The following is a 12,998-nucleotide window of genomic DNA, read 5'->3' as shown; positions in this document are numbered from 1 at the left end:
AAGATTTTATAATAGACAAGATTCTGACAACTTTAATATACTCATTTTGAAAATAGATCATAAAAATAATAGACTGACTGACTTATCAATGGAAACAAAATAATAGAAAACCATCACTCAAAATTTGTGATCTCTCTCTCTTCCCCCCTCTCCAATGTCAACATATGCATGATGCATTATTCACAAGATTTTGATTTATGTGGTTAAGATTTTGTTAACTTTTGGGCCTCCCTGGATGTGTTTCTAGAATCACTATTATGGATGGCTACTATTTTCACTATAATGATAAGCGACAAACCTAGTAATATAATAATATACATCATTATATTCAAAATATTAATGATAGTTATATTATTAATCCTACTAATAGTAGTAATTGAAATTTTTAATTACAAGAAAGATACATCACCCAAGATTGCTATCGTAAGATAAATCTCAACAAATCTATCCTACTACAACATCATCTTTGTTTAATACCTATAGTTGATGGAAATGTCTTCTTTAAACTTAAAAGTGTCATCAGGAGTTTAGTTACAAAGAAAAGAAACAAAAGTGCCAGTTCAGCTTGATAATTGTTTTCCATGACTATCTAATATGCTCCTTATGATGCTTATTGTTACAAAAATTATATAAGTTAATAGTCAACCTCCACCATGCCAGGAGCTTTCTCAAGAATTTTCCCCACAATGTCTCATCCAATCAACAAGCAAATAGTGTTGTTACCAAAAAAAAAAAACAAGCAAATAGTGTTCAAACTATTTTCATGTCTAATTGCCTTCTAGGGTTCATGTAGTAAGCAAGAAAAGGTAGTATTGTTGGGGTGTGAGTCATTTCTATGAGCTATTTTTTGTCAACTAAAATACTTTGACTTAGAACTGAGGTGATCTGAACTACATCGTAACTCCAGCCTAAGAAAAAGTAGTGTGAGTCCGTGACTCCAGACAATAATTGACTTTATCACCGAATGGATGCCGCCCTAGCGAATACCAACTCCAGCTCATCAAAAATTGACCTAGACATCGGCTAATATTGTCCTAAAGATTATGATCTCACACATATTTGATCAATCCCAAATTCAAACCAATGTGGCACTTTAGTGCTATGCCAACCTCAAGTCACTAGCTATCTCAATGGTGAGGTTAAATCATTGGATTCTCTCAATGGCTTCTAAAATATGGACAATTGGCATCCATGATGAACAATCATGATTTGCAGGTTAGTGGATGGATTCTCTAGCCTAACAGTCTACTAGATTAAGGCCTAACATCTAGCAAATTAGGGCTTAATGGCCTTCTAGATTTAGATATAATGGTCTATAGCTCTCTCTCTATATAAATAAATATTAAGGAGATCATAAGCTAAGTAAGCACACATATAGAGAACAGTGCCTACACTCTTACTCTCCTATCTTTTCTCTTCTTTCTTCTCTATTCTCAAGCTCTAGCTAACTTAGGTATTAGAGGATCTCTTATCGGAGCACCTTTGGTGAGTGCGAACTTCCATTACAAGTTTCCTAAGGAGAAAGCACCTTTCAACCAAGCTCGTGCTCCACATTGGTGGGCAATCGACATTGGTCTAGAGACTTGCAACAATAGTTGGCACTTGAGGAAGGGCCACTTATCACTCATTTTTCAAAGAAGAAAAAGGATGGTGAGAACTCGAATGTAACAGACTTCTATTGCCTTTTGCCTACCAATCATTCTGATAGAGCTAGTAGAACTTGAAGCCTTCAACAGTGAGTCAAATCTCACCCCTCATAGCAACAATTCAACATTCTGATCCAATACATCTAAGCACTAACCACCACCATCTAATAGCTCCAGTAGGGACGAAAAGGTAAAATCGATGGGAGTAGACTTATCAGGCTGCTCCATCACAACACAACCGTCGGACCCATCCTAGGAGCTTGGTGAGATTCCCACGATGCTCTAATAATTTTTGAGTTGGCCATTTGTCGGTCCCTTTTGCCCTAGCAAAGCTCAATGAGAGAGAATTGACGATGGCAAGCCTTGGAGTCTTCAGAAGGAGGCTTAGCTTTGGGATACTTCTCACATCTTAGAGAATCTCAATGTGAAGATGATCTCGAGTAGAAGGTCCAATAGATCGAGCAGTGGCTCAAGATGTTCCATGAGGGAGATTGAAAGTGCAACGACCCTCTTACCTTCAACATGCATCCACCTTTCTCCCAAAGAATACTGAACAAATCAATTCTGCCTCAATTCAAGATGCCATAGGTGGATCCATTTGATGGGTCCTCGGATCCATTGGATCATTTTGAGGGCTACAGAGCTTTAATGATGCTTCTGGAGGCCTCGGATGCCCTCATTTATCTTCCTTTTTGGTAATGCTTTAGAAATCAATGTGAGCATGGTACTTTGATCTCCAATTGAGAATCATTCATTCTTTCGAATAGGTCGAAAGATAGTTTGTCATGCAGCTCGATAGCAACCATCCTCAGTCGATGAACTTTGACAGCTTCTTCTCAATTCAATGGAGTGAAGGAGAGTTACTATGTGATTACATGACACATTTCAATGTGGCTACAGTTAGAAATCCATAATCTCAATAAAGAGGTTCCAATGTCAACCTTGAATAGGGGCCTTCGAAATAATTATCTTCTCTTCTCCCTTAATAAGAGCTTTTTGAAGGACTATGCCAACCTCCTCGTCTGTGCTTGAGAGTATGCACAAGCTGAGGAAGCAGTGGCCATCCATCGATAGATCCAGAGAAGTAAAGGAAGAGGGAAAAAGCACCCTCGAGAGGAGCCCCAAGGATCTTTGGTTGAGGCTGAATCCTCCCACCAACCGAAGAATCTAAGGTTGAGGAGCCTGCCTCATCGATTCAACTCCTCACCTCCTATCCGTACCTCAATCCTAGATTCTCATATAGATCGAGGGAGAAAAATATCTTCATTGACTAGAGCCGATGAAAGCCCCACTGATGAGATGGAATCATAACAAATATTGCCAATTCCATCATGGCATCGACCATAACAATGAGTCCCACTAGTTGCAGGATGAGATTGAAGCCTTGATTCAAAGAGGATACCTCAAAAAGTATGTTCGAGAAAGAAAAAAAATTGGATGATCGAGAAGCCGCCTCAGCATTAGCTTGAGGATGAGAATAATAGTAACTATCCAACAGCTGGCGTCATCAATACAGTCTCAAGGTTTATCAGGGACAGGGGTAGGGGATCAAGCTAAAAAGTCCGTCCACTAAGAGGCAATGCATGGATGATATAATTTCTTTTTTTCATGAAGACAGCCTAGGAGTTCAGATTTTTCATGATGATGCTATCATTATTTCTATGATGATAGCAAACTATGATATAAAATGAATCCTCATTGATAATGAAAACTTGATCGATGTCTTATTCTATGATATTTTTCAAAAGATGAAAATATCGATTGAGTAGTTGAGAAGGGTCAGTACCCCCTTCTTGGGTTTTTTGGGGACTCTGTATTGGTTGAGGAAAGATAACCCTATCTGTCACTGCAAAGCAGGACCTCGACAAACTATCGTGCAATTGACCTTTTTGGTGGTCGAGTTCCATGTATCTATAATGCCATTATCAGTCAATTTGGACTCATTATGCTCAAGGTAATAGTATCTACTTACTATCTTTTGATAAGATTCTTGACACAGAACAGGAACAATAAAATCCAAGGAGACCCAGATGCTGGCCTGCCAGTGCTTTATGGCTTCAATAGAAGGAAAGAAGCCCATAAAGTCTCTACTAATCAAGAATGTTGACCATGGAGAAGAGCTCAAGGAGGCTCGAGGTGAATCTACTGAGCAGCTGGAGTCTATACCACTCCGAGAGGTGGACCCAACCAAGATGATCTAGATCAAGACAATGCTATTGGTCAACTTGTGAACCTACTTGCTATAGTTCTTATGGATGAATATCGACATCTTTGCCTGGTTGGCATCCGATATATCAGATATTCCTCCTAAAATCATTATTCACAGGTTAAACATTGACCCTCAACATCGTCTGGTCCAACAAAAGAAGAAGAGTTTCACACTAGATTGGTAGTGGATGGTCGACAAGGAGGTGGACAAACTCCTGATGGTGGGCTTCATCCAAGAAGCCTATTATCCAGATTGGTGGCGAATGTGGTGATGGCGAAGAGCTAATGGCAAGTGAAGGATAGCATCGACTATATTGACCTCAACAAAACTTTTTCGAAGGATAGCTTTCCACTACCATAGATTGACTAGCTCATGGACACCACCTTGGGATATAAGCTTCTAAGTTTCATAGATGTATTCTTCGGATATAATCAGATTCGAATGGCATTTGAGGATGAGAAGAAGATGATATTCATCACTAATAAAGGTTTATATTGTTATAAAATAATGCCGTTTGGATTGAAAAATATTGGTGAAACATATCAACGCCTTATCAACAAGATGTTCAAAAACTAGATCGACCACAATATGAAAGTATATGTGGATAATATGCTAGTAAAAAGCATCGAAGTAGATCAGCACAATCGATTTGGAGGAAGCCTTCAAAGAAGTAAGGTGGCACTAGATGAAGCTCGATCTCATGAAGTGCACTTTCAGAGTCACCTCGAAAAAATTTTTGAAGTTCATGGTGACATAGCAAAGGATTGATGCAAACCTGAAGAAGATCCAAGCGGTCCTCAAAATGAAGCACCCGACCTCAAAAAAAGACATCAGCACCTTATGGGGAGAATAGTAGCCCTCAGCTGGTTCGTCTCGAAGTCGATTGAAAGGTGCCTCCTATTTTTTAAAGTTCTGCACTAAGCAAAAAACTTCAAATAGATGGAGGAATGTTGAGCTGCACTCGAGGACCTCAAGAGCTACGTTGGGTCACTACCATTGTTATCCAAATTAAATGTAGGTAAAATTCTGTACTTACATTTAAATATCTCACCCTTTATAATAAGTTTGATTTTGATTCATGAAGAACGAAAGGTCCATAAGCCAATCTACTTTGTGAGCAAGGTGCTATGAGATGTTGAGACCAAGTGTTCTAAATTAGAGAAGACTGTCCTCACCCTTATCACCTCGGCATGATGACTCTGACCTTACTTCCATGCTCAATCGGTGGTTTACTTGATGAACTAACTACTGAAAGCCATCATATAGAGGTCCAACATCTTGGGATGGATGACAAAATGAGTGATCGAGCTTAGCAAGTTTGACATTGAGTATTGACTTTGAGTTATTATGAAAGCCCGAGTATCGGCCGATTTTATTGCTGAAAGCACATCCCCAAGGAGGAAATAATCCTGAAGGCATTTGAAGAAACGGATGATGGACTCCAGTAGATCTTACACATCGATGGAGTCTCCAATTCTTAAGACAATAGAGCTGGACTCATTCTAACTGGCCTGGATAGGGTTGTGACTGAGTACACACTATAGTTCAGTTTCAACACTCTAATAATGCAACTAAATATTAGGTGCTGATTGCCAACCTTAACATTACTAGGGAGCTTAGGGTGGAGCAACTCAAGATCTTCATCGACTCCCAATTGGTCGCCAGTCATGTTCAAGGGCTCGAGAACAAATAATGATTAAATATTGGCAAAGAATCAAGGAGTTGTACTTGGCTTTCAAGACATTTGAAGTTCAGTACATACGGAGGACCAAAAATGCCTGGTAGATGTGCTATCCCAGCTAGCCACTTTGGGGAACCACGAGCTCAATCAGAAAGTTCTCCTCAATTACCTCAAAAAATTCAGAATCGAAGAGTCATCCGTAATAATGTAGGTTGATCATGAGTCGAGCTAGATGACCCACTTGTGAGGCTTTTCGCCAATGACGTCCTCCCTCTGAATCCTCTAAAAGTCTAGAGGATCAAGCAGCAGGCCTCCTGGTACATTCTCCTTGAAGAAAAATTATACAAATGGTCGTACTCACTTTTCCTGCTCAAGTACCTTCAGCCCTCTGAAGCCAACTATACTTTTTGGAAGGGATATAAAGGAATCTATGGGAATCGCCTGGGGGGTAGATCCTTGGGCTACAAAATATTCTAGCAAGGATACTATTGACAGACTTTACAGTAAGATGCCGTTGAACTCATTAGGAAGTGTGATGTATATATTAAATAGAACTTAAAAAGTACTAAATTATCTGATAATTAATTCAATCCTTATAAAATTTGATGCTTGTTATTCTATTTTGCAGATAAATGGGAGATTGGACCAAAAGATCAAGAAAAATCAGATTTGGCTTGATCCAAGTGCATTAGAGCAACAAATTTGAAGACCTAATCAAATAAGACAATGATCCAATAGCTGAGAGGTATTGTTCTACTTTACAGATGAGATTCAAAGCTTCACATCACCAAATCATAGAGAATCAAGGCGCTACACCAAGATCCAATGGCCTAGAAGCAAAGCTCCATCCAATGGCCACGATGCAAGGCCATTCATCACAAACCTTAACTCCCTTCTTATTTTTAGGAGGCGCCACATCTTTTCTAGTGCACACGCCCCCTTTCCCTTCTCTCTTTCACATAACAAACCTCTCTTGTGCCTTCTTTCTTTCTTACATGCCAAACTCCACACCACTCTCTTCTCTCATGCAAAAATCCATCTCACGTGCAAAACTTCTTTTTCTTTCATTCTAAAACAAATTAGAACCTCTCCTTCTTTCTTACATGCCAACGTCCGATGCCCCTGGGTCTCTTGATTAAATCCCAACCTTCCATTCATTTAGGTGCCTCATATCTTCATTTAAAAACCTTAGCCACCCTTGTTCCCATCTTTAATTCTTAGTCCCATATTACCTACTCAAATAAATCCTCTTGTTGCCTACACCTATAAATAAACCTCATGCCTCAACCTTGGAGGTCATCCGAAAATCCATCGGGCCCTAAGCCTCCACTTCTCCCCTCTCTTTTTTCTTCTTCACTTCCATAAAAGCTCCCTCTTCTTCCTCTCTTCTAGCGGGTTAGAAGCAAGAAGATGGCGATGGTAGATGGTATCCCTTCCATGCGTGGCTAGAGGCTCGAGTCTTCGGAGAGTAGATTAAATCTTTCAACTTCAATCTTGTGTTTTTCTTTTATGCAATTAGATCAACTTAAAAGTTTTACTCTATGAGTTTTAATCAATATATTTCAGAATTACTTTCAAGTTTATGATGCTTAATATTTATGAATGATCTTTAAATAGTTTATGTGATCGTTGAGATGGATCGTGATCGGGAGATACGATCTATGCTCGGATGATATAGGCTATCCTAAGGATCAATTTATAGATCTATTTGATTTAAGATTTTTCTTTAGATTCAAGTTTGAATAACTTATACTTTAGGAAGATAGATCATGATTGGAAGATATAGTCCGTACTTGAGTGAGATAGGTTATTATTGAACCAGAGCTCAAGGTGTTTTAATCAATTAAACTAAATATTTTAAAAGAAAAATATCAAGATTGTAGTTAAAGATGAAATCGAAACACTGAGACTCCTTTAATTGTTTCTTGATCTTTTCTACTTCTTTTCTTTTATTTGAATTGCTAGATTCAATCAATCCTAATTTACTATAATTGTTGAAATTTATTTCTTTAGAATTAATTTAACATAAAAAGTTATTTTGCTTAAAATTAAATTGAACGTAACTCAGCCTATAATCCCTATGGGTTCGACCTGACTTCAGCTATCTAGCTGATTCGAAAACTTACTACTTGGTGCACAGTGACGATAATATATCAAATTTTGGTGCCATTGTTGAGGATTATAGTACGGTTGTTTCAATTTTTTAAAAAAAATCAAAAAAAATTATTTTTTATTTACTACTTTTTTTTATTGCATAGTTACCTTATATGCTTTACTATCTCATTTATTTTATAACTTTATATTCCTAGTTGATTAATTCCTTCTTTTGCACTCTTTAAATCTCTCCCTTTTATATCTAGTTGACTTTTAGTATTTGAGTCTAATTCAAAACATCCTTTCCTCTATTTTTCTAAATACAAATTCAAAAAAGGGAAGGACACTAACACATCATAATACTTAACTAATATTGAGAAATAAAATTAAAATTTAAAAACTTTCCACTTGTGCTTTGACATCTTGCTTTGTTTGCCTTATATATTCATAAAATACTTTAAGGGCATAATCTATTAACTAAGATAAGGTGAGGATTTGATCACCCTTTTTTGATCCAAAAACTATTTTCTTCATATTGTATAACCTAGATTTTAACTTAAATCAATTAGACATCGGTCCTAGGATACTCGAGCTCAATAGGACAAGTACACCTAAGAGTTGGACTAAGGGAGACTCAACATTGAATTGGTGTTTAGGAAAATGGTTCAGAAACTATGTTTCAAAAAAAGTGGTTCTCTAATTAAGTCCATTGCGAAAGCATGGAGAGCCTTCCACTGATCTTATACTTACTTGATCGATTTAGTAAATTGGTTTGAACTTAGAGTGCTCAAAGGTTGACTTGACAGTTATGAGCTGTTTAGACTTAAGATAACCCTAAGTAGAATTTCATTGTGTGTATAATTTGTTTGTTATTAAAATTTAAATCTAATTAAAGTACTCCTCTCTTTTGTCTCTAGATTTAGGACTTCCTTAGAACCTTCTTCTCATCAAAAAAAAAAACTTACAAAATTATTACTTGAAAAAGAAAATCCGATCGACTAGTGAGAATAGATCCAAATGTTACCCTAAACCTCAGATCCTGAAAGATCTTTTCTACTGATTGGGTTAGCCTAACTATTTTGTATTTGACTATCCCAGACTACTGCAACCAATCTTGAGATTAAACCTCAAATTATCAACATGCTCTCCAAATTCATCGAAATTTAGGATGCATTTATTTTCATTAGAGAATTTGAGGAAGTATGTGAACACCATGGGATAGAGACTTGGAAGTTGTGCCAAATTATTTATGAAGGTTTGAATCCAAATTTTAGAACTGTGCTAAAGTCAATGTGCCAAGGTCAGTTTATGCACAAGGAACCTACTGAGGCCTGACAATTTTCAGAAGATCTAGCAGAAAAAAGTTTACAGTTGGAGGCAAGTAGGGAACCTACACCATCAAGAGGTGGGATGCACCAAGTCCGGACATTCCTAGTTGTAGAGAATAGAATTGCCACCTTGACCCGGAGGAATAAGGCCCTAGAACTTCAAGGACACCCCTAAGCAAACCAAATTTCCGTATCCATATGCAATGGATGCAGTGCATCTAATCACGTTTTGGAGGATTGCCCTTCACTGAGGAGCCCAACTGAAAATGAGTTTGCACAAGTCAGTGTAGCATATCGAGGCCGATGAACAATCCTTACGCACCAACTTATAACCCAGGATGGAGGAACCATCCTAACTTTTCGTGGTCATAAAGTTCCAACTCGAGTGGTCGTGTACCTAACTAGCCATACATAAGGAACAACCAAGCACCAAACAACCCGCCAGATTTTGGTCAAGAGAAAAGGATAAATACATTAGAAAAGCAGTTGGAAATCTTGGTTAAATCTACCTCTGACACAACTAGTACACTGAGTGCAAACCACGGACCAGCTTTTAGCTGCCAACACCCAGGCTATTGCCCATTTAGAGATACAGTTGGGTCAATTAGCCATGACTGTTAGTGAAAGAGAAAAAGATAGACTACCAAGTCAGCCTAAGGCTAATCCCCAAGATCCAAAACAATCAAAGACTACAACAAAGAGTCCAGATCAATCAATTTAATTCTATCCATATATTGAGATCTGGGAGACAAATAGATAACCATATGGGCACACCCGAAGAAAAAGAAATAGAAAACCTGCTATCTGAACCATGTTTGACCAGCGCCAGCTTGAAGAGCCCAAGGCATCAGAACCTGGTGCAGTACCCAACTCACTAGCAGAGCCCTCACTAGAATTTGTTGTACCAACTTCTAAAGTTGTAGTATCTCTTCCAAATAGACTTAGGTCCAACCGAAACTCAGCCCAATTAGACAAGATCTTGGAGGTCTTCAAGCAAGTTAAGGTGAACATTCCCTTATTGGACATGATCCAACTAGTTCCGACGTATGCTAAATTCTGTAAGGACTTATATACCAAGAAGAAGACCACCAATGTACCTAAGAAAGCTTTTTTGGCAGCTAGTGTGAACTCATACCTTTCAAGCCATGTGCTAGTTAAGTACAAAGATCCAGGGTCTCCTACAATCTCATGCATCACTGGGAAAACTATCATCGATAGGATCTTGTTAGATTTTGGGACTAGTGTGAATATCCTTCCATATTCAGTCTATGCACGATAGGGGATAAGAGTGCTAAAGCCAACCGAAATCATGTTGCAATTGATAGATCGATTAGTGAGGATCTCTAAGAAAATTGTGGAAGATGTGCTAATCAAAGTCAACCATTTTATTTACCCTATAGATTTCATGATCTCAGAGACTGAACCAGTATCTAACCCAAAAGGTTACATCCCAGTCAGCTTAAGAAGACCACTTTTAGCTACCACCAATGTCCTAATCAACTATCGCAATGGACTCATGAAGCTCTTATTTGGAAATATATCCGTTGATCTTAATATTTTGTATTTAGAAAATAAAACGGACCAAGTCGCCAATATAAACGTAATCCAAGATGAAGCTTATGAGCCCATCGATCTAGAGGATGAAGATTTGGACTTGAACCTCTGGTCAGACCAAGAATTTGAAAATATCTATGAAGTACCCATATCCAATGACCAGAGGGCACAATCAACATGGGAACCACCAATCGAATCAATTGAAGAACCATCGCTCAAGCTAACAATTGATGATGCACCAAAATTAGAGCTTAAAACACTCTCCAAGCATCTTAAATATGCATATCTAGGTCCATCGAAAGCCCTACCCATAATTATTGCAGCAAACTTAGATCCAACCTAAGAGGAGGAACTTTTAGCTATCCTCAGAGAGAATCAGAAAGCTATTAATTGGACCATGGCTGACATCAAGGGGATTAACCCTTCAATCATCTAACATCAAATTCACTAGGGGGAAGAAGCCAAGCCCTCTAGAGAACCCCAAAGATGACTAAACCCTGCCATGAAGGAAGTGGTAAAGAAGGAGATCTTGAAACTACTTGGTAATAAAATCATTTACCCTATCTATAATAGCTCATGGTTAAGCCCATTTCAAGTGGTATCCAAAAAGTCTGGGGTAACTATAATACAAAATGAGGCAAATGAGTTAGTTCTGACTAAGATCCAAACTAGATGGAGAATATGTATAGATTATAGAAAATTAAATACTGCCACCAGGAAAGACCACTTCCCACTGCCTTTTGTTGACCAAATATTGGAAAGATTAGCCAGACATGAGTTTTATTATTTTCTTGATGGATATTCTAGCAACAACCAAATTTCTATAGCACCAAATGACCAAGAGAAGACTACATTTATCTATCCATTTGAAACCTTTGCTTATAGAAGGATGCCCTTTGGGTTGTGTAACGTCCCTTTTACCTTCCAAAGGTGCATGTTTAGCATCTTTTCTGACGTGATCGAGTGATTTCTCAAAATTTTTATGAATAATTTTTTTTTTCATTTTTGGCTCCACCTTCTCTGAATACTTATGCCACTTAAGGCTAGTTTTAGAAAGATGTAAAGAAAAGCACTTGGTGCTTAATTGAAAAAAATACCATTTTATAGTCGAAGAAGGCATAGTATTTGACCATGTAATCTCAAAGAAGGGCATCGAAGTGAATAAAGTCAAAATTGATTTAATTGCAAATCTTCTTCCACCCAAATCAATCAAAGAAATCTGCTCGTTTTTAGGACATACTAGCTTTTATAAGAGATTCATCAAAAAATTTAGCAAGATTGCTTGACCAATGACTAATCTTCTGGCCAAAAAAGTTAAATTCGACCACACTTCTGAGTGTCTCGAGTCTTTTGAATATCTAAAAAGAGAACTGAATTCAGTACCTATCGTTCACCCACCTGACTGGACTCAACCCTTCAAACTCATGTGTGATGCATCTGATCATGCCATCGAAGTTGTTCTAGGATAGAAAATTGATAAGCTGCTGTGAGTCATCTATTATACCAGTAGGATCCTCAATGATGTACAGCTTAATTATTCAATAACTGAGGAAGAGTTCTCGACCATTGTCTTTGCCCTGAAAAGGTTTAGGTTTTATTTGGTTGGATCCCACATTATTATGTACACTGATTACTCAGCCATTAAACATCTCTTGACAAAGAAGGATACCAAGGCATGCCTAATCTGATGGATTTTACTTCTTCAAGAATTTGACTTAAAAATTAGGGACAAAAAAGGAATAAAAAATGGAGTAGCTGATCACTTGTCCTACTTGATAGATGTGCCCTCTAACGAACCATCAATAAAAGAGTCTTTTCCTGATGAGCAACTCATGTCCGTATCTGTTGAACCATGATATGCAGATATTGTGAATTATTTAGCTATTGGACAGAATCCTTCTTACTGGACTAGTCAGGACAAATACAAATTCTTTTCTGAAGTGAAGTATTTTATTTAGGATGATCCTTATTTGTTCAAACAATGTTTTGATCAAATCATCAGAAGGTATATCTCAGACCATGAGTTCCAAAGTATTCTATCTTTTTGTCACGATCAAGCTTATGGTGGCCACTTTGGATCCAAAAAGACTACTGCAAAAGTTCTTCAATATGAATTCTATTGGCCCACCCTTTTTAAAGACACACATGAGTACTGCAAAAGCTATACTAGGTCCCAATAAGTAGGCCACATTACAAAGAGAGACATGACGCCTATAAATCCGATCTTGGTTGTAGAAATTTTTGATACATGGAGAATTAATTTTATGGGACCATTTCCAAACTTCTTTGGAAATGTGTACATTCTGATTACGGTTGACTATGTGTCCAAATAGGTAGAAGCCATACCATGTAAGTCTAATGACAGCAGAGTTGTTATCAAATTTCTTAAGAAAAATATTCTCTCCCATTTCGACATCCCTAGAGCTATTATTAATGATAGGGGGACATATTTTTACAACTGATCCTTCGAGTCCCTACTTAAAAAA

The 12,998-nt window shown here is 37.7% G+C and overlaps 1 protein-coding gene across 1 annotated transcript; it reads left to right on the top strand.

The window, feature by feature from the left end:
• The first annotated feature begins 9,769 nt into the window (after positions 1-9,769).
• LOC140854258 (uncharacterized) lies at positions 9,770-10,237 on the top strand. Its single transcript, XM_073249805.1, has one exon. The coding sequence runs from the start codon at positions 9,770-9,772 to the stop codon at positions 10,235-10,237; it is 468 nt and encodes a 155-aa protein (XP_073105906.1).
• Positions 10,238-12,998: the final 2,761 nt, after the last annotated feature.

This window comes from Elaeis guineensis, chromosome 16 (assembly GCF_000442705.2).
Source record: "Elaeis guineensis isolate ETL-2024a chromosome 16, EG11, whole genome shotgun sequence".
NCBI classification, from domain to species: Eukaryota; Viridiplantae; Streptophyta; class Magnoliopsida; order Arecales; family Arecaceae; genus Elaeis; species Elaeis guineensis.
This window is presented reverse-complemented; position numbering and strand designations above follow the sequence as displayed.

Coding starts and splice junctions, on each gene's coding strand:
- LOC140854258 (XM_073249805.1), top strand. CDS start 9,770: ATGTTTGACCAGCGCCAGCTTGAAGAGCCCAAGGCATCAGAACCTGGT.